Below are 27996 nucleotides of genomic sequence, written 5' to 3'. Positions count from 1 at the left end.
CTGCCAGGGAATCACGTGTGGTGTTTGTCCTTATCCAAATGGCTGTGAAGTTTCACCATGGTTTTATTTTTGTAGCAAAGCATGACAAAGAGGGCAATCCTCATTAAGGTATTTCCTGGGGTTTTGTCACCCATTATGATGAGCCAGAGCCAAAACCTAAACACTACATCAAGTTTCTCTGTCTTCTATCATATTATATAAAATTCCCATCATTTTGTGGACATCAAACACTTCAAAATATACAAATACTTTAATACACACAAGTCTTCATAGTCCATTAAATATAATTAATTCCATGGTCTTCAAAATAGTCTATCACTGTATTAACTGTAGGAAAAAAGTTTGCACTGGTATTTATACAGTACTGATTTGATCTGGCCTATGCAAAACCTTCAGCACACCGCAGGGATTAAAAAGAGCAGCAATTCCACTAAAATCTACAGCTTTTGGGGTCAGAGCCAAACAAAGGAAAGATACTATCAGGAGATTAGCAAGGGAGAGTGATTACAGCTGCAGGGGTTAGCGGCAGTGCAGATAGCTCATACAGAGACAGTACACTGGCTTCCGATTTAGATGCACTTCTGGCAAGTCCAGTGCACCCTGCTGGAGAATCCCACTGAAATGCTTTGGGACAATGCAGCATCCCACAATATGGGTGCAAAAGGAAGAAGAAATTGTGGTGCAGCTTGACTACTGCAACCGATGTCTTCTTTTGACACTTGATTCCCCAGGAAGCTGAATTAGATGATAAGAAGATCTACTGCTTTTTTGCTTTCAAGTGGTAAATGTCTTCCCCTGTATCTCCAGCTGGTACCAAACTTACCAAGTGGAAACAATCAGACTGGTTTAGCTGATATCCCGCAGCTGGGACCATTCTCCTTCATGAGCTGTTAACTCATGCTGTTGTAAAGCATGAATTCTATTTCTCAATGAAATCTTCACAAGAAAGATTTACAGCTTTGCAGAAAAGCAGCACAGAGCCCTCAGATGTGCCTGAAGGAAAAATGCAGATCCAGCACTCTCATGCTTTGGGCTTTTAACAACGTGCATGGATTGGTTTGGAGCACAGTCCATCAAAAGAGGCAATAACACCAACCCTAAGATAAAGAGGTCCCAGTAGTCGTGGCAGGATGTACCAAGATGGAAATTGATCAATAAGAAATAAATATATATATACACACACGTACATACATACATATTTAAGATATATACTATATAGTACATATATATAGTGTATTGCATGTGTATATATAATATATGTATTTTGTATAAAAAAGCTTCACATTCAAGTATAGATACATATTAAAATATAAAGAAAGGAGGACCTTTCGAAGATAACCTGAAATAGAAAATCTGTCATAAGCAGAATTCTTATTAGGATCATCAAGACATGTTTGCCCTAATTTCAAAATGCAGATGGTTCGTGAGAAACACAACCTAAAGAGAGGTGAGAAAAAGGGGAAAAAAGTGATAATGGAAAATGAGATGTAGTGTCAAATACATCAGTATATACATAAATCCTTTCCTTAAAATATCCCGTACTTGGAGGGAACAAAAGCGATGTTTTAATATGAATTCATAATATGGTCCCTCAGTTGTTGTGGCTTTTTTGTAATCATCTTAGCCAAAGGAAAAAGATATCTGAATGATCAGAAGGGTTGCAAATCAAACTAGTACCGTCAACCCTAAAAGGTAGTTCACAAACCTTGACATGAAATATGGCTCATGCAGCTTTGTTCTGCACCTAAAATATGAAATGTATCATGAGTAGAGAGAACATTGGATGGAAATTCTGAACCTCAATTAGCCCTGCATTGATTCAATGTCTGACCAGAAATTCTCTCAGTGGCCTTCATCTTCAGACTGTTGAAATTATGCTCACATAATCAGCAAGTAAATCACCCTGACTTTTACAAACAATGAAAACACTAAGTGTATCTAACTCTGCAAATCTACAAGTCATCACTTTGTTTGGCAATACAGTACAATCTGGAACTGTGATCAGAGGTTTATGCAAAGAAGGCATGGCAAAATACAGCCACAGTCAATAGGATGATGCCATTGATATTCACAACATTTCTCCAAAGTGGCACTTCACTTGTGTCAGTCAGTTTCTTCTTCAACGCTTCCTCTTCCTCCTTGCTCAGTTTGGGTGCTTGTTGTTGATCTAAGCCACAGAACCAGTTGTATACTCTCTTCAAGCATCCTGGTTCTTCTCTTTCCTCATGAACTGGAAGGAATAACACACTGGTCATGGAATGGACCACTGCATACACTAGAAGATCCCTGTGACTGAGTGTCCTGGGTTCCGAGTTGCTGGCTGGCCTTAAACCACGACACTGAGGACACTCCTGTATTTAATCCAGCAGTTCTGCTTTATGGTCATAGTTACATGGAAACATTTTAGTACAGGACAGTACAGGAATCAAGTTAATATTGTGTTTTCACAGCTCATCTGGAAAAAGTGATTTCCCACATGTTGCAAGAGAACCTTGTGCAAAAGACACTTGCACCTTTGCAGCCTAGAGATTTGGTTTCATGCTGGAGAAGCACACTGTGCTGCAAAGCTTGAACTCTTTTTTTTCAATACTTTCTACACTCTGAATTAAAAGGCATGTGGATGAATTTGAGCATAGTTATGAAAAGGAACTTGGGAGAAGAACCACGAACCAGCTAAGAGAGCAGGTCGTTTTGCCCAGATGGATGTCTGGCAGTTCACTTTCATGATGCCTTGCACCAGATCGCTGCTCCTTCAATCCTGGCTACTGTTTCCAAGTGAATTCTGGTTGTTTCATTCCAAGTGCTGGAGCTGTGGGCAGCTCTGCCAGTACACACCACCTCTCACCTAAAGCATCTCCATTGGTTTAGTCCAGCACTGCCACCTAGCTACATAGAGAGCAAGATTTTTCTCCTTTCAAATCCACTTCACTTCTGATTTATGCTAGGCTTGTTACATTGCTAAAAGGCAGCTTACTAGGCATTTAAATATGTGGGGTTTGTGTTATTGTTGTCTGGGCGGGTGGGAAGATGTCTTTAAATATCAAGCATGTTAATGTTTCTTCAGGAATGAAATAGAGATACACAAATAAGTTGATAAAATCTCTACATATTCAGCAGTTACCTGATTCCTCGTCTTTTTCATCAGCCTTGGTCTCCTCCTCATCTGCATCAAGATCAATACGTTCTTCTTTGCTGTTCCGTAAAGACCAGCACAAGCGGTAAAGCTGCCATGAAACAAATGAGTTTATGAATTTCGACACAGGGACAAACCAGCCTGGCCAGCACATGAGCAAGACCAAATGTTTATTAAGTCAGTGTCTAAGATTATTAGGAGTTACTGAAGACTTCTGCCAGACAAATGAAGACTAGTTCACTGGCCGCCTTACATGGACTATGTGAAGTGGGTAGCTGAGATGTCAGGAGCTAATATACCAAATACCATTTATAATATAATACAAATAGTGTTTAAACCTAGCAGTTTCATTGAGTTCCTCTTCTTGAAGAGCAGGAATGCAGTAATACTCACGTGTACATCAGGGATGGGTTTAGTCATGAAGGAGACTGCCAGAATGACAATGGCTGAAACCCCAAAAAGGATGATTGCAAAGTAAAGGTAGTGAATCCCACAGATGATGAATGGGCATTTGGAAGGGGTCACACAGCTGCCAGTTCCGTAGGCAAACTCTGCAATCATTCTGCTGAGTCCAGCCAACAGCCCAACTATCAGGCCCCAGAAGGCACCCTGCAGGCAAGGTGACAAGTTACCAAAAGAAGTAATTTCAGGCATGGAAATAGCTCTAAACTCTGAATAGTTGCTGAAGAAAACATGGAGGTCGTTATGTGTGAAGTGGGCTTTGGCACGTGGGGTTTACCCAGATACTTCCAGTGACCGTATTTACAGCTCAGTGTATTAATATCACCGAAACTTTGTTGTTGAACTCAACTCCTTAGAGCACAACTAAGCAATAGCCAAGTATTGGTATTCCTAGTATTACAGGAGAGAAACTGAATTCCTGAGTACTGAGCTTTCAGAATGTCTGAGACCTCAGTTACCACGGCTGGCCTATGGTCCTTTAAAAGCATGTGACAGACCTCATGCCCTTCTAATGACTTACAAAGGCTCAAGTACAATATTTCTCAGTTCACTGCTCTATGAATCAAAATCAGTTATTCCCAGACTAGGTCCTAAAAGCAGTGGGAAACAATGCATGAAGCAACAGCAAGTTGTTTAAAAGAGCATTGACAAAATATACAGTGGTCCAGAGGAAGGTGAAAGGTGACGTGTAGTAAAGCAGTTTGTGATCAATAGGCTAAGAGATTACTTTCAAATATGTCTCCATAAATTATCCATGTGACACGCTTCTTGGCAAAGTGACAGATAACCCAAATTTCAGAGCTATGTAGGAATTCCTAGGTGACTGTTTATGTATCAGATTAGCAAGGAACTTTTTCAAACTCATCTCTGAAACCTCAGACCCTAATGTGTGAGAACAGAATCCCTGGACTATAACAGGGTTTAAATAAACAGGAGGAAGTTGTTAATAAAAGACACTAAACCAAACCAGGCAGTTCTCACAGTGCCTAAAGGAACATGCAGCATTCCTGTTTCCTAATTTGTACTTACCGGCTCATTGACCCGCTTGCAGAAGACGGCAAGCAGGAAGAGAGCAGCAATGGGAGGTCCCAGGTAGCTGGTAACTGACTGAATATAATCAAAGAGCTGCCCACTTTGAGCTGATTGCACCACAGGAACCCAGGCAATGCTGATGCCAATTAAAAGTAACATAAATGACCTGTAAACACAGCCAGATATTCAATTAGTCACCTGCTTTGAAGCACCTATCAGACAGAAAAAAGCAGCAATTAATAATTTAAACGTCCATTTGGTATTTCAACCAGCAAAATCGATTGTAATGGCCAATGTCTATTGAATATACAAAAGAAATACAAGTTGGATAATGTCTGTCAACTGTCTGTCAGCACACAGCTAAATGTGCAATCAAAACATAGAACTCACTTTTTTCCTTTGTTTGTTATGTCCAGAGACAAATCAATAGTGAATCAACAAGAGGAACTAGTTCACTGATGCTGTAGTATGGTGTAGCATAAAGCCTATGAAGATAACTCAAAGTAGTTTCCTTTGAACAGCAGTAGGAAATGTTGAGAATTACTTTAGCTACTTCATTCACTGGCAATTAAATTGGAAGCAAGGGGGCATTTCCACCAGGAAAGGGTGCGGTGACCACAGGGGGCCACTGCTGCACTGCCCACACCCTGTGGGAGCAGGTTTCCTCCCAGGCTCTGTATGCATCTAGTGCTAGCTGTTTGTACCGCTGGAGGAGGCTTGGCTGCACTTACCTTCCTGCTAACATAAGCTCTTTCTCAGATGGTCGTGTTCGAATCTTGGTGTAAATGTCCATAGTGAAGAGAGTACTAGCACTGTTGAAAATGGAAGTCAGGGAGCTCATAAGGGAGGCCAACATGACTGACAACATCAGACCCCGCAGACCTGCAATACAAAGACACATGAACTGAGCTGAGGGTTCTGTGAGGGGCTCAGTATGTGGCACAGGCCTGTGTGGCCCTTTCAAGCCAGGCAGCTCTGAGTGTGTCTGGCTCATTCATGTGCTGATGCCTCTCACAGTGCCAGCAGGGTAATGCCTGCTGAGCTTTGGAAAAGCTGCCTACAGCAGTGACAGGGCAGCTCAGGAGCTTTTGGAGCATAGGTACTTCTTTTGTGAATGCTGCCTGATTAAGTGCTGACATAACTAAGCAGACTGTACCCTACAGTTACAAAACCGATTTCTCTTGTTTGCAGGCAAACGCTCACTTGCAGTACCTTTGTAAACCAGTTGCTTGGCAAAAAAAGAAGTTTCTTTTACTGTTTGAAAACCAGAGTAAGCCACTTTTCCAGATGGCATGATTCAGTCAACACAGTGTGAGGAAGTACTGTAGTATTTTAATAATCCTATGTACAACAGTTCTAATACAACAGCAGAGTACTGAAGATACCAGGGAAGTACCCTGGTGTGTAAAACCCCAATCTGTCTTTGTAGCCTTCTGGACCAGAAAACCTCTGATTTCCTGCAGAAAAACATGCACCTTGTGGTGCCTTGTTCTCTCATTGAACAGGTTTCCTGGGGGACAATGTGTACCTGGAATATTTTCTTCTCCCACCTCAATGGCTTTAGCAGAAGGACTCCAGGTGTATGCCTCCAACTCAGAAACCCTGGCAGAGACAGTTTCTGTAAATCATTGGCCAAAGAGGTTGTGTTTGACCTTCTCAGAAAGGGAGCTCAATTCCCATTTCATCACCGAGTATTTGTAGCTATTCTGCACCTACAGCTACAACTAATACAGGCTGTACTTTGATAGCAGTACATAATTCTAGCAAGAATTTGGGAACTAAATATGGGACTTGGGCTCCACCTGATTTTACAGTCTGTCAGCCTCACCCTTCCTAAAGTCACAAACACAGGCAGTATCCTACCTCTTGGCATAAGCTCCACTACCATCTTTGGATAAGCAATGTTTGTACAGCCAACTGCAGTGCCACAGGCCTCCTGACAGACTTCAGGTACAACACAAGCCACCACATCTGAGGAGAGAATAGTGAGACAGGGTTAGACAAGGTCATATAAACAACAGATTGCTCCCAAATTAGTAGAGCTTCCAAAATTTATCTCTGTGTTGAATCACTGAATTGACATGCTTGATATCATCCTAGGTCTGCTGGCAAGGAGGAAGGCTACCCTAAGCCTCTATCTTTCCTTTCCTCTCTGAAAGAATACTGAAAAGTGCTTCAGGTCAACAAATCAGCATTGGCTTGTCAGACCAGAGCTGACCAACACAAGGAGAGCAAGTAGAAAAACAAGCCAAGGAACACAAAGACCTCTCCCTGCAACCTGAACATCTCTCCCTGGCCTGCTGTTAAACATACTGATAGTTAAGAGAGAGGGGAGATGGGCCTTCCCCCCATGCTGCACTCAGGACTGTCTGTGGCCCGAAGAGCTGCTGTCTGAATGATGATGCTCTTCCTCTGACTGCCAGCAGAATGCCAGTCCTGGACAGCATTTTCCACTATTCAGCCAGAGTGGGCTCTAACAAACAGATAACTGGGGAGAGACACTGTGGAATTTCTCCCCTAAAACAGACAGCAGTAGGATTAGCAGAAACCTGGGATCACGGAAAAGAGGAAGACCTGTGGCTTCTTACAGTGTAGTTAGTCTTTGTGCATACATGTGCGTGGGCAATTTGGATGACAAGATGATAATCTAACAGGTGTTTTGGAAGGGACAAAGAATAGGAAATTGAGATTGGCAGTGAAAGACAGGCAGCAAGAAGAGATTTGCACTTCCATGTACACTTGCATACCTGTATACAGAATTCGGCTGATCATTCCAGGCATCACTATGATAAACATGGGCAAGAGTTTCAGGTATCCACACATGACACAACCAGCCTTCACATGAGACATGTTCTTGCCAGAGAGACATCTTTGGACAATAACCTGTCAATGAGACATGACTCAACCAAGAGCAGCATTCCATGAACACATCATGACAAGTTCAAGGAACAAAGTACTTCCTACCCTCAGTGAAAGTGCCTATGTTCTGTTTCTGTCACTAGGGAAAATAAAAACTACATGAAAATCTAGGGGTATATTTGAAATAAGTAAAGGTTGTAGGGAGAAGGGAGGAAGATTGAGGAAGCATCTCCAGACTGAAAGACTTGACAGATAAAGAACACCCTCCCAAGACTGTGCATGCAAAGATGAAAGCTGCACAAATAGGTATTACTGAATGGGGAATCGTATCTAGACCCAGTCATTTGATGCATGGTTTCCTAAGCTAATGTTCACATAACAACCTCTCTGTGTTTTTACATATGGTCACACACAAAACATTAGAAAGGAATTATACACAGTATCTGCTGGGCAGAGTGCATAAGAACAACTGAAAGAACACCCGTTCCATCGCATGTGGGAAGGGTTTAGACTGACCAGTTGTGAAATAAGTGCCATTTGTGTGACCCAGCTGTGAATCACAGTGGGGAAGGAGCACCCCTGGGTCACACCAGACTGCAGAGTTTTGTGTTCAGCATTTCCAAGGCAGATGGCTTCCACATTACCTGATCTGTGCACCAGTACCACAAAGCAATGATGCTCAAACCAAAGATGAGCGCTGGCCATGGCATATCTCCAGTGACGGCATCTCGAAAGATGTGAAAGGCATCCTTCCGAGGAGTGTAGCATTGTGGATCTATTGTAGTATTCCCATAGGAGATATTGGATGGAATTGCTTCCATGTACTTCCGCATGAAAGCATCATACCCTCCTACTTCAGCAAATGCTGAAAAACAGAAAGTGAAAGTAGTGATCAAGTGTTTAATTCTAAAATCTCATATAGAGCTAGAGAAAGTGAAGAGAAAACCTCCTGAATATGGCTGTACAGAGCCCCCAGCCAGCGCACAGCATCCCTGTCAGGAAGCAGCACATGGTGTCTGTAAGCACACACAGTCTAAGTACCCAAGTGACCTTTCTTCTTAGGTTTCTGCATAACTTGCAAATGTTGGGCTAGCTCCACTGTCTCCACATTTCTTACACGTGCCTTGCCAAGAAGTGAATTGACCACACAGTATTTCCACACACTGTTAAACGTAAGCAGGACCTAAGGCAGGATCGTACCAGGTTAGGTCAGGTTGAAGTTTCTTATGTCATAACAGTGGTGGAACAATTTCATTCCAGTGAAAGACCCAGCTAGGGTAAAACCAAGCACTGAGTACCTAGGAGATAGGGAAAGGACACTACAGATTCTTGCAATCTTACCACTACTTCTTTCTTTCTTACAATCCTTCCAATTCTGTTTAACAGTATGATTTCTGGTGTAAAAAGCATATGGACTTCTGGATACACACACTGTCCCATTCATAAACATTCAGTTCATATCTTCTGTCCAGCTGGCAATATAATGATGTCCATAGATCAACTACAAGGCTTACTTAAAGTGTTGATATGTTTGCTTTGTTTTAACACAGGCTAGCAGCTAGAAACAAGCTAAAAAACATGCAATGGGACCAACAGCTTTTCACTCTGAATCAGAAATGTTCATGTATTAGCATCTGAATATCTATGAAATTGTAATCTACTCGAAACAAGATACTCTCTGAACTTCTCAAGAGCATCGTTATCACCTGCAAACAACTCTGCTTTTACCTCACTAGCCATCACAAGTCCTGTTCTGTCATGGCGTGCTAGTTATTACCTTACACATTCACGTGTGCTTTGGAGATGGAGTGGTCTCAGTGACTGAAAGGCTTGGCAGTATGCCTTGTTTCAGCAATGTGCCTATTTTCTTCCGTGACAAATAGGAATAAGAACTGAAATCTGCTAGTCAAGATAAGAGAGTTCCACACTGCAGGATCCGTTTTCTTAGCCACTGTGGGATTTGTGGTTGAACATTCCAGTTTAATTCATCTGATTTACTTACCAAATCCCATAAGAATAAAGGATCCCACTACCATGATAAATGTTTGTAAGGTGTCAGTGTAAATCACAGCTGCAAGGCCACCTAATGGCAAAGAAAACGCAATACAAATACATTAGTCCCTGTGGAAATGCCTCAGTGGAAGTCCTGATTTTGTAATTTTCTCACCACCTCTCTCTTTCAAACAAAGACCACTGTAAATAACTCCCCTTCCAGGCTTGCATTCGCCCCCTCTTACCCACCTCCCCTCTTCTCTTTTTCTCTGTCTCCCCTAACTTGTTTGATTTATCAGACTGCTCTGCAGACTCACCTGTGATGGTATAAAGAGCTGTAATAGCAAGCAGGATAATTATGGCCAAATAAAGATTCAGGCCTAGGGCCAGATGTATAAATACAGCTCCAGAGAATATGTCTGCCTAGAAAAGAAAAAATGGTAGCTCAAGCAAGGTTTCCATTTGGGAAGATGGTATATCACACATTCACGATGAGGGTGCTGAAATACACAGATCCCGTACAGCGCTGCACCCCCAGAAAGAACCCAAAAGAAAATAGAGGCCATTTTAGTCCAACTGCCAGTCTCCTCTCAGCGCTGTGGTGCTTTCAGTACAAGAGTTGTAACACTTCCCAGAGAACCTCCAGGTCTTTCTCAGTGGGGCATGTCAGCAGGACATGGAGACACCTCACTACTCTGCTTACATGGAGAGACAGCTTAATAACCAGTTCCTTAAACCTGAGGTTACACTTGCTGCTCTGCACAGGGATGGACTCTGACACCTCCAAGACACAGAATGGTTTCCTTCATGTAATGCTACTCTGTAAGTCACTTATTTTTCTTTATTGCTCGCCCACGTGTGGTATAGCTCGTCTTGCCGGTTCAGGACAAATGGTGCATTTGCATTAGAGGCAAACATACCTCTAGTTTTAAGTTCCTGTCAGAACAACTGACATCAGTTGGCTAACAGAAGAGACCTTTAGCTCTTGCATAAGAAAGGAATTGTTCAGGTTTCAGAGCAACACTCTGGGATTTTAATCACATTAAATCAGTTCCTGATGTAGAGATAATTTGCATCAATGCTATATACCCAAGTTTGCAATCAAAATAATCTACTCCAGTGCACTTGTAATGCATTACTGTAAATTATGCTTTCATTTGAGTTTACATCTGGGCCAATCCTTTCTCCTGAGCATCCAGGTCCTGGGCTCATCTCCACTCCCACCTTCATGCCTCCTTCCTGTATACCACAGCACCTATACAGGACTCTGTGCAGGGAATCCTACCCCCATTTGACAGTACAAGTCAGCATTCAGTGACCTCAGGAGCTGCAAGATGTCCATATGCAGGGTTTGAGAAACAAAGATAAACACCATCACATGTGCCCTGGGGTCAAGCCTGCACACACAACTGCTGCAGGGCAGCTCAGCTTGGTGGAGGAGCAGGAGTTCCACAGGTCAGGCTGTGGGCAGCCAGAGCCTGTGATCACACAGCAGGCACTGGCACCACTTTGGTGCAGGCTAGGCTGAGGTAAGGCAGGGCCTATACACTAATAAGCAGTTACAGAGTCCGGCTAGCTGGGAGATGTGGGATGAAGAAACCCTCTTCATTCCAGAGACACTGAAACCGAGACTGGGGGGTTATGATCACACCCTTAGCTCACTCTGAAGAATGAGGAAGAGGTGAGGATCTCTGCAGAAAGAGACTCTCCAATCCTACTGCCCTCACATGCAGAAAGCAATGTGAAGCAAGAGCGTTAATCACAACAGGGGTCCCACTCCCAAAGCTCTGCCTCTGGAGCGGCTTGAGACTATTTGATTTCTTATAGGCACTAGGAACCATGACTTCTAGCTCTTATCCCCAGTGGCTGCTAGACCATATCCTTTGTCCTTTCTCTCTGCTGTAATTAACTTCCTTCCTATCATCTTTCCATACCATTGATCAGGTTGTGTCCCAGATCTTTTTTTTTTTTAATTGTTCTTGGCTTTAGTTTAGCCTAAATATCATTAAATTTTAATGGTCCTAAAATGACACCCCAGAAAGAAATGTATAGTTAATTATTTAGCGTCCTGAACTATATAACAGCTCCTGTAAATTGCTGTTACCTTCCAACTTCACTGTTCCTCCTTCCCAATTAGATTATTGCCTTCCAATATGTCCTTGTTTCTCCATTTATACTTTTTTATGGACACTGTTTAATCTTTACCTTATCTCTGAATAGAGTAAACCTTTATACTGTCATTCCAAAACCATGTGCAGATCATGCAGGAAAAACTGGCAGAGCACGTGCCAGCTGAGTGAATCCAGCTGCAATGCTAATGTGGGAGTCAAGACAGTGGCACATGCTCTTTATCTTTACCCCCTAAACCATGCAGCCTTAAGAGAGAGTTATCCTTCCCCTTCCTCTTCCACCTGTAAGTCTATGCCCATACATTTACTACTGAAGTTATGCACAATGAATGGAAAGAAAATGCTGTAACACATTTGGAAATCCAAGTCTGCAGTTTCTGATTTCTGCAAAAGCTTTCGGATCTTAATTCCCTTTGGTTTGTCATAACTCAGTCAATTACTCTCCATCAAGATTTCATTTTTACTAGGCCATTTTTTTTTTGGCATAATGACTGATTGACTGATATCAGCAACACGAATTGCTAGCAAGGCCCTGAGAGCTGCTACAGGCACTGCTTACAAAGCACTGCATGCTTACATGTGAGGTGCCTGTGCAACAGAAATGCTTCAAGCTTAAAGATCTTGTGTGTCCTGACCCCAAAGATCAACACCTTGCAGCATGACCTCGTCTTGCAAGTGGCTGATTAGACACAAAACAAGATAAGAAATCAACAAAAAAATACACAGAAAACGTGCAGGAAAAGAGAAAAGGTGTGCAAAGGGAATCTGAGCATCACATGGTGTTGGGCACTGTGTCAGAAAGAGCACGCCAGGACTCACACAACCTGACACGGTCTATTGTTCATTGCAAAGCACCATAATAATTATATTATTAAGAACATTAGGTATTTCCACATATCAAAGAAGCAGCATGTGAAATACCCACCCCAGAAACAAGATGCCATTCATCTACAAGGATAAATGGCAGTGAGTATCACTGCCAGACAAACTGATAGGTGTGACTGCCTGTTAAGGGCAGGGCAGAAACCCATCCTATACCAATTCTCAATAAGCCCTGAAGATCACAAGGGAGTGTTTGCAAAGGCAGCAGTCAAGGAAGTAAGATGCAAATTTCCAAGCTGACTATGACATGGGCTGTCAACACATGGGTATGTTCACATACACAGCATGCCTCTGGAAGAGACACCTGTGCTGGCTTCACACAGCAATCATATCCACATCACAAAGCTAGCTGTGGTCCAGGATGGAACAGCTTTCCCTTTCTGCTTCTGGAGCTGGCTCATCTGGACACAATTAGGGCCTGGTGTTGCATAGCACGGTATAGAAACACCTACTCTGACATCTTCTGACGGTGTCTGAAACCTCCAAGCACTCTGTTGTGCCTTTTCTGAATAAGATATGGCAGGTAAATCAGACCTAGGCAAACCCTGCACTACCGAACAGAGTGAGATAAGACAACAGTGCAGAAGACATGTTTGTATAGTACAGGAATCTGAGCCATGTTTGTATACAGGGCAGGCACTGTCAGAGTTGTTCTGGGCAGATGGAGGAAACAAGAGAAATGCCTAGAGGAATTTGTGCACCAGATTTTCCCCCTGCATGGCACAGAGCTGCAGCTCCATGGCAACTCCCCATGCACATCTGGAATAATTGGGTTGATGGGAAACTGGAACAGGCCACTGGTTGAGTGCAGCCCAGCTAAACTGCTGCTGTATAGATCTCTTGACTATTGCTTTGCTTCCTAATAAGACAGGACCACAGAAGCAGGAGAGAGTTCTTTGGCCTCCTGACCACACTCGATGCAAGGCCAAGGCAATCCAACTGAAATGGGGTGAAATGCCCTGACCAGACCCCTAGGTGTGGTAGAGGCTGGAAATAAAGATAGATAGTTAATTCAGAACCTTGTAACACCTTGATGGCTCATTACAAACATGTGTTGCAGAATAGTACTGTAAGTCATCTGACTGGAGGAGTTTCTTGGCTGCTAGAGCTGCCAGCACTCTGTCATACCTGGGATTTCTGATTATGGTAGTTAAACACTACAGCAGCAAATTAACAACTCCACAGTACCAACCTGTTTAATTTATAACCTTTCTAAGGATTGGCTGTCAGGAAGATGTGAGAATGAGAGCAAAAGGCCAATCTTTTAGCTTAAATTGCACTATTATCACTCAGCTCCCATTCAGAGGGCAAAGAGTAATCTGCCATGGCAACTTCTGCAAAACAACAGATTGAGGTATGCCTGAACTGTGGACTTCTTTAGAAGCTTGGTAGTTTCAAGATATAGCGAAAATACCAGTTCCCTTCCCTACTTGACAGCAACACAACCACTTACTTTATAAACATTAACTTCATAGCACCTTAAACTTTATACCAGCCACTTGCCCAGAAGAAGAAACTCTCCTCTCTTCTCCTTTCACCTCAGCTGTTATAATTCTCCTCCTTTCCATTTTCCCACTCCTTTGTTTTCTAATTCCTATTATTCTCTTATTCTCCATAGCCCTCTTGCTCTTTTCCCCCAACTGCATTCATGATGGCATGTTCACCAGAGGATGCTAAACCAGATAAATATGAAGTCTGGGGACTAAAAATCCTGCTACATTTTTCAGGGATCCCTAGAATCACAGACTGTAATACAATACAAGTTTCCCTCCACTCTGACTTGTTCTATAGGAGAGCATCATAAGTAAACCTTAAAACCTGAAAAACAGAAAGCACAACAAGCATCTGGAGACATTGCCAGTTCAACCAAAGGGTCCAAATCAGAAACAATTGACCAATTGTGTGAGCAATATTGTAAATGGGAGTTTCTTTTCTTCAGCTCAATGTAGGATGGAAAAAATGCTGTAGAAGTTTTACTTACTGAGATCTTTGTGAAAATATACAGGATCAGTGAAAGGACTGACAGGTAGACCTGAATCCGCTTCCCACCAAAACGCTTCTTCAGATACTCTGGCATTGTCACCACCTGCAGGGGAGGAGTTGAGGTTTCAGGTAATGGGGAACACACATAAAGCAAATTAGAGGAAGATTTTTGCTACTCAAACACTGTAAGAGTCACAGGGAGAGGAGCTGCAAATGCAGTTGCAAGGAGGAGTAGCTCCAGGAATCCCAGGAGAACAAGGAAAGAGTACCAAGTACTTCTCAGCTCAGATCTCTGAACAGACTCCTCACTTTCAAACAAAACCACACACAGTACAGTTCTAGCATACTGGGATCTCTTGCCATTCATAATGCTTTGCAACATTCGAGACCTGATCCACAAATATGACCAGCAAAGAAAAGCATAACATACTGTTTTGACTTACCCCAGCTTTGATGTAGATGGGTACAAACAGCCATCCTAGAACAACCACAAATATCAGAGCCTGTAGCCAAGACAAGATCAGCTGAATTAGTCTCCTCTCTCTAGCTAGTACTTCCAAAGCCCATTTATCAGGCCCAGTGGCAGCTAGAGACCATTGAAATCACATAAACCTGTGTGTTTTGGGGGTGAGATAGAAAATATTAAGGAAGGTGAAGTCTGCTACCTACTGCCATGGCATGAAGTCTGAGACCTACTTACTAGCATCTTGCTCTCAGAGCCTCTAATGCAGGTTACCTTCCCACCCAGAATCAAGTGTGCTGCAGTGGTGTGTTGTGACACCTGAAAATCTAGGTACTGGGGAGAGTAGTGCTTCTTTTGGTTATTGTTTTGATCATTAACTGTCTTCTGCACTGATCTGTCTGGATGGTTGTATGTCTTACAACAGCCCCACGTACGGTACAGGATCTACCACATGCATTTTGTAAAGTATTTTGTATCCCCATGTTACCACTTCATAATTTATTTTGTGTTACCATGTGTATTTTGTGTACTGTATTGCAGTGTCACAGTTTTCTGACTTAAATGGCTAGCCACTGCTTGTCTGATACAGAGTTGTACATATTTAAATGGACAAATCTAGAACAAAATCCTGCTCTCAGAGGTGCACTCTGCATTATGCTGTCCACAGGCCTTAAAGGGCTTTTTTAACTACATCTTTGGAGTTCTGTCCTTAGATCAAAACTGTAAGATGGACAAGAAATACTGCTTCTGCTGTCATACTAACACAAATTAGAAATCATTCCAGTGGAATAACAGTGATAGACAAGGCGATAACAGTCAAACCTGGTATCTCTTTTAAGAGAAGAATCACATTATACAGTCAAGAGCAGTATTTGCATCATATCTCTTAACCTGTATGCCAGTTCCACTGTAAGTAATAAAACTTAAAGAAAAGTAAAGTCATAAGTGATGAATTACACAGGGTATCTGTTCAAATACCCACATGCATCATTGCTTCTTCCTAAACAACAATTGTTGTACACTGTGTATTGATACTAGTCTACAGAGAATCTCCCGGGAGACGAAGTGTTAGAGGTAGGTATGTTTGAAGAAGGATATGGGTCCTAAAGCTTTGAATACCATGAAATTCTGAGCAATGCTTGTTCTGTTTCATTTTGCTTAGTTTTGGTACAATGAGAAGGGAAACAAGGTTTGGTACAGAATTAGTGTAATCAAATAGAGAAAGATGACAAATTAACTGTGCACATCTCATAGAGTTCATTTTAGCCTTTAGCCTTCTCCTTACATATTTATATCATACAAGTACTTGACTATTTGTAGCAGCCATCTACTTGCTAATGGAAAAAGCCAAATCCCTGAGGGTGGTATGCCTCTTTTCCTGTGTAGAAATAAGGGAAGTATTGACCTATGTATGCTCATTAAATTCTTTGTATAGTGTTAATCCCTTCTGTGAAGGTGAATTACACAGAACAAGGGCGTTATTATCCACACCCCACAGTGCCTGAGAATACAAGGGAATGGACTGAATCAGCTCACGTGAACCTCCATCCTGTTGCAGTTAACACCACTCCTGGTACCCCAAGTAGTTAATATAAAGTCAGCTTTGATATCTCTACCCTAGTCTGCAACTGTAAGCAAAACACACACAAGGAAGGAGAAACTAAAGAGGAAAAGAGTTTTGGAACGGTTGTGAAGGATGCCTAAGGTTTCTTACAGCCTGTGAAGAATTCACAGCCCCTGCGACAATTCTACACAGCACAATGCTGTGAAAAATACTGTGGATTACAGAACTGGTAAGCTCTGCCCAACCTCCTGCGGTCTGAAAGGGCTCTTTACAAATACTTTGAAAGTAACCACAAGATACGTACAGAGAAGAGAATCCACTGATTTGTTTGGTTCAAACATTCTCTAAAAATCCCCATTCAACAGAAAAGGGACATTAGGGACTGTAGTGATAGAACAAGGGGTAATGGGTTAAAATTTAAACAGGGGAAGTTTAGATTGGATATAAGGAGGAAATTCTTTCCTGTTAGGGTGGTGAGGCACTGGAATGGGTTGCCCAGGGAGGTTGTGAATGCTCCATCCCTGGCAGTGTTCAAGGCAAGGTTGGACGAGGCCTTGGGTAATATGGTTTAGAGCGAGGTGTCCCTGCCCATGGCAGGGGGGCTGGAACTTGATGATCTTAAGGTCCTTTCCAACCCAAACCATTCTATCATTCTATGATTTTTTCCCGGTGGCTTGGACAAGGACCAAGGAGGATGAACTAAATAAGAGATTACATTGGCACTTAGTAGTTTGTACAGAAAACAAGTGCTGCCAAACACAAACTTTAACAGTCTAAATTATTAGTCCTTGTTATTTTGATTAACTTCAGCAGAAAAGCTGATGTCACAAATACGTTCACTTAGATGCATGCCACTTACATTCCATTCATATCCTCCGATGGCAATTCCTCCAGCTGCTGCTGTTCCTGCTATTCCCACAAAATGTCCACTGCCAATGTTACTGGCAAATAGAGAAGCACCAATCTAGAAACAGAAAGAACAATAATTGATTCTTAGGTCCTGCTCATGGTTACTTGAAAAAATCATGTTCATTTGGCATTCTGAACTCATGCCCATCTGTCATCAAAGGGTGATGACAAAAATGACTGACAACAACTTCCTTGACAACTTTCAAGACTCTCTCTTACTGTTCCCCCTCAAACCTGACACTCCAACCATCATATTTACAACGATGAGAAAAACCAGGATGTTGCACAGGACTCCTTCCAGCTGAGTCAAACAGTTTATTACACAAATATAGGGTTTTAAATATTTGCAAAACTTGACTGACATTTGGATGATATCCGAAGAATTGGGGAAGATTGTGATCTGTCGTGCTCAAGTAGGAAACCATAAGTGCATATCCACTTGTCAGACTGGCGCTCGCTATTTCATATTCCACAGTCTGTGGAGCTAAAGGTATTACTGGTGAGAGCTGAACAGATTTTGTCCTTGGTTCATTTTCTGTCAAAAGCTGCGATTCCCAAATTGAATTCTGAAAGCTGCATGGAAGAAATGTCTGCTGAGAAAGTGCTTCTGGAAGCTACAAACACGAGCAGATCAAGGAGTTCTACTTAAGAAGTGCTGGATCTCCAAGAACCCAAATATTAGGAATTGCTGAACAGGGAGAGATTAAACAAAAAGAATGGTTTATGCTGGATTACAGACAGGCAGGAGCCATTCACAAAGGAGTCTGCCAAAAGATCCAATTCTCTATAAAATAGCTCAGGCAATAAAAAAGATAAAGAAAAGGTAGGAGCTTCATTTCCTCATAACAAAACTATTAAAGGCAGAAGAAATGCCTAACAATGATTTACAGGGTCAGACACTGAGGGACGTAGGGTGAGAATTCAAGCATGAAAAGGAGGTTGGACTGGGTATTGTGGGCAGAAGACATATGAGCCGGAGTAGTTCGGAGATGAAAAGAGGCGAGTGAACAATGTTTTATTCACTTCCATCTTTCCTTTATATCCTCTGAGAGCTACAAAGAAAAAAAGGAAATAGGGTTAAAAATCAAAGAAAAGCACATAAGCAGTAGGCAAAAGAACCTTTGCTGACCAGCTTCATTTGAGGTAGATCTCTCATGTTGGAAGATCCCAAGGTGCTTGAAAATAGGGGTTTTAGACATAGGAATGCAGGACCTGCATCTAGCACATTCTTCTTATGTAGCTGCCAAGTGCAGGTGGTTGGAACATGTTTTGAGTCACCTCACAAAAGGGAGAAATATTCCTTGTCTGCAATTCACTGAGAGAGTTTTAGGGTCCTAAAATATATATCAAGGGAATAGTTAAAAGTTTCCAGGTCTACAGGCACTGCAGTGGGTTCTTCAGTAGCACTGAAAATCAGTCAATCTTTCACGACCTCAGGGACGACTGCCTGAGATCCAGGAGGATAAAAAGGATTTCAGTTTAGAAATCCACCTCTGAATACCAGATTTATTCTACAGAGCTATGCCAGAGCCAGGAACAGCAACTCACAATCCTGATCTCTAATCACAAACCAGATCTCCTTCCCCAAGGTTTTATATGCAATGTACAAATAAAATTCATCAGAGGATTCCGCTTTCTTTGCCAAGCTTCCTTTTTCTCCTTTCCTCAGTTTGATCTTCTGATGTCTTCTAGTCTGTTTTCAGACAAGCTGTTCTTTTGCTGTGACAGGACATTTCTGTCACTAAGGTCACACAGTTCTGCAGTGCTGGAGTTTGTTTTCCCCCTTTTTACATGTTTCTAGAAGCCGGTTGTGCCCTACAGAAACGTAACCAGTTTGTCATATGGCAGATATTTCTGCAGGAATGATAAGTGTTGCAACAAGCATTAGCAAACAAGTCAGAGAGATCACTGAAAGAAAACCTTTTCTTCTAACCTCTTTGTGACAGCACCTGTGGTTTCCCAGCAATGATCACGAAGAAACAAGAACCATTTACACCAAGCATTAGCACTGTTCTCTGGTGCTTTCCCTGGAGACTGAATAATTAAACTTAAATCTAGGTTACCAGACATGCAGTCACCAGGAAAGATTAACCACATTAATATCTGATTTTATTTAATGTGTTCCCTCTCCTCTTTCAAAAGCTCAGAATGTTCTGCAAGCAGATCCACCTAACAAAAGCAGCTAATGAAGATCCTGAAGAACTGAGAGCTGTAGTAAGCTTTGGCTCAGTGCCTGACACCCCAGGCCATACTGTGGCACTCACTGACACTACAGTGCTCCCAACTCTGCCTGAGTACAACTGCATTGAAAGAAAACCATGAAACCCAACAAAACCAATGCAAAATTACCAAGATCTGTAGGGCCAGTGTAAAGACAAAACAATGTGAATGTAGATACCACACTTGCTAAATTCTCTTCTCTGAATTAGGGAACAGCCCATGCAGCAGAACTGTAAGATCAACACACGCAAATACGGATGCAACTTAAAACATGTTTTTTTCTTGTTATGTAGACATGGAAAGATAGAACTTGGCTTCATAGCTGGGAAGATGCCTGTTACCCATACAACTGTGGCATGGTTAAAGCAAGTGGAGTGTTTACCAAACGTGCTTGTATCCTGTTAGCTGCTGATGCCAGAGGGGAAAGAGAAATTCCTGAACTGCCACAGCAGTACTTTAAGGATAAAGTGAAGAAGGCGGATGGGCTCTGGGCCCAAGCTGTCTTGCTGAAGAGCTCAGTGCTGTGGTGTTTTTGTACTGAAATGGCTGTTTCCTGGAATTGCATGATTTGCCAGTGGAGATGCTGCAGTACACCTATGCAGTACACCTAAAGAACGCTGAGCTGAAACTGGGGTGGACAGAGGCAAACCACTGTTAACTGTTCTCAGTGAATGTGTTAGTGAATTGATTTTTAAACCCAGTCTATGAGGAAGAGTAAAGAAGAAAGTTGACTGAAAGGAACAAAAGCTGTTAAGAGGGAAAGAGAGGACAAAAACCTGCACTAACCTGAGGCAAACGTGGAACATTAACTCTTTTAAAATATTTTAAGAGATCAGGTTTTAACAAGAGTCCCCTGCTCAGGAAAAGTATCACCACGCTGCAGGCAGATTATCATCACTGTGTTTTTCCCATGTTATCCATTAACAGTTTCACCTTGCTCTTTTCATTAACCTGAGGATGCACTGACATCCAGTGCTTGCTGTTCCGTTCCACGTGCAATGTGCTCTTTAAGTAAGTGACAGCATGCACATTTTACAGCTTATGGCTGATACACATCCTGTGTCCCTCGTGTCCCCTTTCCTGTTGGAAAGTGTTAGCTCAGTTCCAAACTCTTTTCCCCCATCCCAAGCACACCTTGTCTGTGGCCTTTAGCCCCTTTACAGAGAAAAGCAGAGTCTCCCTTACATCAGCAGGAGGTCGTGAGCCTTGCCCTGAGGTATCACTTATCCCACGGGTCACCTGCAAACCTCTCTTCCCTATGCAAATTTCTCCCTCCCTTGTTGAGAAGTGCTCCTTGACACTGTCTGTGCTTTTCTTTAACTCACAGTTCTTCCCTACAACATGTGACAGATGGAAGAACATCATTTTTTCTACCTGAAAACTTTGGACAAAATAAGTCCCTACCTTTCACTTTAGATAAAGCAGTGCATTGCTTACAACGAAGTTTTACTGCCACCCTTTCAAGGCTTTGAGATCCAAATAAAGAAGAGTAGGGTTTTATTCTGCTTTCCCACTTGCTCTGCAAATTCTATGTACTGCACTACTGCCAAATCAAAACACATTTATGCACTTCCCAGTTCACTAAGCAAGAGAGTTGGATACACTGTACACATCAAATGTGTCTCTGTCTTCCAACAAACCCTGTAGCTGTTGGAACAGCACAGTTGCAAGCAGGCTGATCTGATACCTTTCTACCTTTGTCCTCTGAGGCAGAAACAACACTTCTCGTCCAGCTGGAAAATTCTGATGGATTCTGCAGAAATCTGTTGCACATAACTTTTCCTTTTCTACCAGAGCTTTGATTACTTCACTATTCTTCTTACTCTGAAAACTATCGATTTCATATTATTTTTTCCATGGAACTTGACAAAAGAAGTTAATTTCTTAGTCCACTTGACCTAAGAAAAGGAAACACAAACCTTATTCATATCAGAGTTTTCTTTCCTGGCCCCTCATAGCAGTGTCAGACTCAGCAAATGGCAACAATTCTGAGAACATGTAAAGCTTAACTGGATGCAGAGATGAAATCGTGCCAGTGGACAGTTCTGATGGCCATGGAAATGAGCCATGCAGAGCTGAAACAAAACTGTTGGGCTTTTTTCCTTACTTCTTACCTGTCCCACAAAGATCAGTGGGACATCAGTGACAATGGGAAATGGGTACAAACTGGAACACAAGAGGTTCCACTTAAACCTGAGAAGAAACTTCTTCTCAGTGAGGGTAGGACATACAGGCTGCCGAGGGAGGTTGTGGAATCTCCTTCTTTGGAGACATTCAAGACCCACCTGGACACGTTCCTGTGTAACCTTATCTAGGTGTTCCTGCTCTGGCAGGGGGATTGGACTAGATGATCTTTTGAGCTCCCTTCCAATCTCTAATATACTGTGATACTGTGACAACAAACAAGCTGAGTTACATTTCTGTTTAAAGTGTAGTATTCCTTGGCTCTGCACGCTTCCTACTTACTATGCAGCACATCTTTCTAACCATAGCTGGATTTCAGATGCCCAGCAGGTACTCTTTGTTCATTAGCATTTATGCCTCAGGAACTAAGGTATATAAGGTAACCCATAATTTTTTGCAGACAACTCTGTCTGCAAAACTACAGAAGCTGAGGAGGAAACTTAAAAAGCAGAAAAGCTGCAATATTTAAGCTTGATGGGGCTTGGGGTTTTAATTATTTATTTAAATCATGCATAAAACCCTGTAAACCCTGTGAGAGTGGCTGCTACAACAAAAGGCTGTTCTCCAGGAACTGATACTTCATGTCCTACAGTTTGCTGAACCTAAGTCCTTCATCTAACAAAACAAGCTAAAGTTCAGTCTGCAAGACCCCAGTTACAAAGCTGTCACTTTCCTTGAGCTTCTCTTTGTCTTTCTGGCAAAAGCAGAGCCGGCTATGAGTATCTGAAGAGCCACGTATGTCTTTCTGGAAGACATTTGCCTCAAAGCCCAAGAGACCAGAACCAGTTTCCTGAAGGTTCCTCTCTCATTTTCTGTAAAAGGACTGTGGAGAGGGCACAGCATTTCGTACCATTATGATTAACCAACAATGATTTCAATTTCTGGCAATCAGTGAGAATGTGATTCTATACCTTGATCCCTAATTAACTACTGGAACTACTGAGTTAGCACATCCACTGCACAAGGACAGTGATCCCAGTGAACTAACAGAGTGTCCTATTACGCCAGCAGAACAGCCAGAACAGACTAACTGGGGGCTTGGTTCTGCAAAACGCTTCCTCAGTTCTGCTGGAGCCAACAACTGGAGCCACAGCTGGACAGATTTAGCCAGGATAAGTGTTCTACTTTATACACTGAGGAATTGAATCTCAGTAACAATTACCAGGGTATCCTCTAATCTACTAAACAAGGACTATTACATCATTTCTGTGAATTGAATCCCTGTCTCAGGCTCCTCAGTAAGAGATCCTAATACACTGCTAATGACTCTCTTTCCCTGTGAGGTCAGAATAGCCACTTACACCTGCCCTGTAGAGCACAGAACATGCACAACCACTGAAAAATACCATTATTTTAAGGGAATTTGACTTTTCAAGTGTTTCAGAAAGCAGTTACACAGCAAGGCGGCTTATCCTGAATTGCAGGGAAGAACTATGATAAATAAGAGTCCACTTACAAAACCACTTCCCTCACTGCCTCCCATCTACACTCCATGGAAATGTATCTGGGCTTTCCAGAACCATGCCAAGCAAGTCCTGATGTGGCACAACATTAAAGTCAAAGCATAAAAGAAGTAAAAAAGTACACCCAGCATTAGCTGCTGCAGAACTGAGATCACATCTTTGACGGAACTTTCTGTACTTTCATTGGTTTCCTGGTCATCTCAGCCCAGTTTGCACTGGGTGATGGACATCCTATCTACCTGCTAAAGCATGGGAATAGGTGTTTTGGAATCTCTCCTTATCCAAGGCAAACTTTCCAAGGTGGTGCTGCTGACTTGGTATTTAGTTTGTGGTTTGAGTGCTTGCTCTTTGTTTATTCTGAATGATACCAGGAAGAATAGCAAGAAGGGTTTATTTTTCTGGTGCAGAAAGAAAGACAGTCCTGGCATTCCAAAGGGAAGGCCCAATGGGGTGGTCTAGGACTCCACTGATGACTAGCACTTCATCCATGCTGAGCTCATAGAGTTTGGGAAGGAGAGAGAGATGATCCTAGCAGCAACCACTGCACCCTGGGGTCATCCCTTTTGTTTCCCCCCTGAAGGACTGGAGCTTGCTGAATCTCTTGGGTTTGTGTTGGCAGAGAACTTACTGTTAGATAATCTTCCCTGGGTCTTAGGGGATTCATTAGGAATTCTCAGCGCTACTGCACAAGACAGCAGTTTTTTATGGTGAGTCCTTCCTGCCTTGTTTCTTCCATCTTAATTTACATCTGCACAAAAGGGTATTCATATTCACCCTTGACAGGCATACAAGAATTGCACAAGATAAAAACCAGCCCACAAACTAAAGTGATAGTTAAGCGAAGTAATCTGTTTGGGTTTCTTCTCTCCTCCTAGAATTATAGGATTTATCTTAACTTGGAAACTTCCTCTTTCCTTGATCTTCCAATGGGACCTACATTTTCTGAGATCTACTATACCAAATGAGGAAACTTCTTACTGTCATTGGTCTTTAATCTTTTTATGTCATTAAAGAGGCCCAATCCCTTCTGAAAGCAGAGAGCAGCTCCCTGAAGAACAAGAAGGCTGAAAGATGTGTAGGAATTTCTGCACTAAGATTCCTAAATTGTTAGACAACAAATATTTACTCTCACTCTCTCTGAGCCTGTTACTGAGCCCAGTACTAACTAACCAGGTGGAATCTTGAATCAAAAATCTTAATGAAGTGCAAAAACAATTTTGGAGAATGAATGCAAGATCAGGGATGTTGAGGATTTCCATTCGAGACCATGGAAGCGTGTACAATACAACCAGTACAGAAAATGCAGGCTTGTCCAAGTTTTTGGTGTTCCAAGAGGTCACACTAAATAGACTGTATGATCTGAAAGAAATAGGTAATTGTTTCTAAGACCATTTATGCCCCAGGCCTGCTGGACACCTATGATGGTGTTTGTGTCTGTGACTCCTTTTCTCCACCTTGGAAGAGAATACAGATCCACAGAAGAAAAATAATGCAAGTCACAAATAATCTTTGGATAAATTTAAACTGTATTTTCCAATAACAAATGTATCACAACATTTCTAGGATTGTCTCCTTCTACAGACCAGGACTTGTTACCAAAAGTGGAAACAAGAGAGCAATTCAGGGGGAAATTCCAGTGAATCAATTCTCCTCTGTGATAACCTCGCAATGAGCCAGCTTCTTTGAGTGCAGTGAAAGGAATAAACAGTTTTAAAGCGGGCTGAAAAGCAAAGCACTGCATTTGTCTATGCTGACATTACCAATATATCTAGGTTCAAACAAGGTGTTCACATAATCGAGACAGCTCAGATCTCAACACAGCTTCCCCAACACTTTTGCCTGGCTACCAGGTGGCTTTTGTTGTGCAGTTTGCCCTGTGTCACCACAACTAGAGCAAGAGTTTGAAGCGCATCTACATGAAATACCCATCGTAGTCTCAACAGTACTGTAGAGATACTTAATATTTAAGCACTAGGCATAGTCACATGGCAGTGGATACACACAAACAAATGCTTTCTGTATATACACAATGTACAGCACTCACCGGCCACCAAACCATACTTCGGCCAGCCAGGAAAAATCCACCTACTGTCCCTCGGTTGGTTGAGAACATAGCCTGGGAGAAAAGAAAGAAGGAAAGAAACAAAGAAAGATTGAATCATATTTGAAGGGTAATAGTCAAGCTGTCCACAGACTAGAATAAACAGCTGGAAGGAAGGGGTACAATATATGATAAACTGAAACAAATAAACAGAGTGGCTAAAAAGAACAAACATGATGAAGAAAACAATACAACTTGAACAACGAGATTTGTATCTAGGTCTGCATTAACCATTCAAGTTCCATTGCTTCACCTTTCATTACAGTGCCAAACATTATAATGAAATTTAACAAACAAAAAAAAAGAAAGATCACTGAAATAAAACTGCATATGAGCACTTCATCAGGGGTACATTTGATTTCCAGCATCAAAATAGACTCTAAGTTGCAAGTTCATTAACAGAAAGTGTGCAGCTCTTTTATTCAACACTATTTAGCCCCAGCAGACGTTGATAAAAATGTTTTCTTGTAGAGATATCAGCATTGTACCCACTTCTCTCTAAAGTTCAAGAAGAGTAGTTAACTAAAATTGCCTTTTCACACACTCATTTTGCATTAGTCAAGGGATGGGCTTTAGTGGAAAGATTCATCCAGTTTTTGTTAATGACCCTGATCCAAATAATGGATTTCCATTGTCTCTTCTGATGGACTTTGAACAGACAAATAAAGACAACTTGGGAAAATTAGCCTGTTCTTCTGATGCAGAAGAAAGGAAGTAAATACAATAGATTTACATTTAACTACACACAGCAACTGGGAAATTATTTGTCCAGTAAAGAGCACATTGTTGCTGGAAAGAAACTACTCAGCATACAAGTGCCTGATAAGCCATGGATCAGCCCTTTCTTGTCACAGACCTTTAATATGAAGGTCAACTACAGCAACATCCAGACCTTGGTGGCAAAGCCCCAGCTCCCTCCCGCAGACAGGAAAGTGTCCAGGTATACTGGGGGTGCAGAGCTTTTGCTACATTTTTGGCATTTATGACCATGGTGAAGAGGTACAGAAAATGTTGTGTCCATTTTGTGTACAGTCTAAATCTTTGGTGCTCCCCAAAACATTGCCATGCTGCTAGAAAGGGATGTTTGCTTTGCAGCTGACTTCTCTGCACTGTGAAATAGACCCCTGGGATGCTCCTGGCAAGCAGAGGATTACTGAGGCACAATGCCTCCTCTCTGCTTCTTAATGGTCAGGTGTTTGGGTGATCAGGAGAGCTTGCCCCAAGGAAATGAAATTTAGTGACATTCCACTGCTTACAGCTGTGTAGCTCACACTATTTGCCTATCATCTTCAAACACCTCAGCACTGAGGTTACACCACGAAGATGGTATCTGCCTTTCTCCATCAGCTGTGAAAGCACTGCACTTTGTTTTCAGATTAGGCACAGAGTTTTCCCTTGCAGTCCTCAGCACATTCAGCATTGCCAGGGTGAGGGCAGGAGGCACCGGTTTGTGTTTAGATCATGAACAGAGTCATCACCTCACACCAATTCTTACTGCAGTCCCAGTGCTCTGCAGTGCTAAACCCCATCTACTCACTTGCTTCCTGACAGAGACCCCAGCTAGCCTGACATTTACTGATCTCTTGGCTCCTTCCCCACACACACCTCACCACTACACTTTCACCCTAGTTCCATTCATCCCCCTAAATGGATGCCTTCCCAGGTTGCCACCCCCTCTCCAGTAAACACCCACATTTTCCCCACCATGCACTCATTAACTATCTCAGTTAAGCACCAAAATCTTTATACGATTACACATTTTCATCTATTGAGCCACTTTCCCAAGACCCTCTAAACTACCTGCTAATAGAAATAAATAAAATAAAATAAAATAAAATAAAATAAAATAAAATAAAATAAAATAAAATAAAATAAAATAAATAAATAAAATCCCAACCTACCCATAGTCCCACTGCCAGGACTACCAAAAAATAGATGACAATAACAGAGATGTCCGCAGCATTGTTGATCTTTACGCTGGATTCCATCCTGGCTGCTTCTCTGGCTGTCTTCTTCTCTCCTTATGTCCTTCTTGCAGGGTTCAGGTTAATGATAAACTGTTTTCATCCCCTACGTCTTATATAATGTATAACTTCAGATTCACTTGTCTCCCATGGGCCACAAGCATGGGACACAAGTAGAAGCTGCTGCTTTTCCTCAGACAACAATTCCTTCCCAAATATTGCTGCTCGATGTTACAGGTGCTGCAGATTTCAGAGTTCAACTGCCCTGCCAAAGGTGCTCAGGGTTTTAACATCCAGGAGCGGATGTCTGAGAAGGAATGAGCACGGAAAGGAGTGGCTTGGCTGCAATAAACCCGCATATTTACCTCACTGTGTTTGAATACTGGTTTTTTTTTCCCTCAAGTGGTTGTACCTGTAAGTCTAGTCACCGAAGATGCAGGTCTTTTAGATGATGATGGCAGCAATTATCTGTGAGGAGGAGTGACCTGGCACCTGGGGAAAACCCAGGGGTCCAGGAGCTAGGACACCCTGTGTCATCTCTCAACTCGGCAGTATTACTCAATGGAGAAACAGCCCTGTATTTCTGGGAAGACAACCTGAAGCTGCCTACATCTCTCAAAAGTATACAGGTAAAGATGCTTGTGAACTACAAGACT

General features: G+C 42.2%; 1 protein-coding gene across 1 annotated transcript; it reads right to left on the bottom strand.

Moving 5' to 3' along the window:
* Positions 1-91: 91 nt before the first annotated feature.
* Positions 92-27637, bottom strand: SLC5A1 (solute carrier family 5 member 1). The gene is made up of 15 exons (XM_061370671.1): positions 27278-27637; positions 25320-25391; positions 17359-17463; positions 14916-14975; positions 14471-14575; positions 9796-9901; positions 9489-9569; positions 8131-8351; positions 7375-7510; positions 6491-6598; positions 5359-5509; positions 4625-4793; positions 3527-3742; positions 3122-3224; positions 92-2230 (listed from the first exon to the last, which is right to left on the bottom strand). Exons 1-15 carry the CDS (start codon positions 27362-27364, stop codon positions 2010-2012), a joined length of 1941 nt encoding a protein of 646 aa, XP_061226655.1. The 5' UTR covers positions 27365-27637; the 3' UTR covers positions 92-2009.
* Positions 27638-27996: the final 359 nt, after the last annotated feature.

This window comes from Neopsephotus bourkii, unplaced genomic scaffold (genome assembly GCF_033783945.1).
Source record: "Neopsephotus bourkii isolate Nb327-2 ecotype Australia unplaced genomic scaffold, CSIRO-AGI_Nbou_v1 NB_1542, whole genome shotgun sequence".
NCBI classification, from domain to species: Eukaryota; Metazoa; Chordata; class Aves; order Psittaciformes; family Psittacidae; genus Neopsephotus; species Neopsephotus bourkii.
Note: the sequence above shows the minus strand (reverse complement) of the source record. Positions and strands in the feature narration are given on the sequence as shown.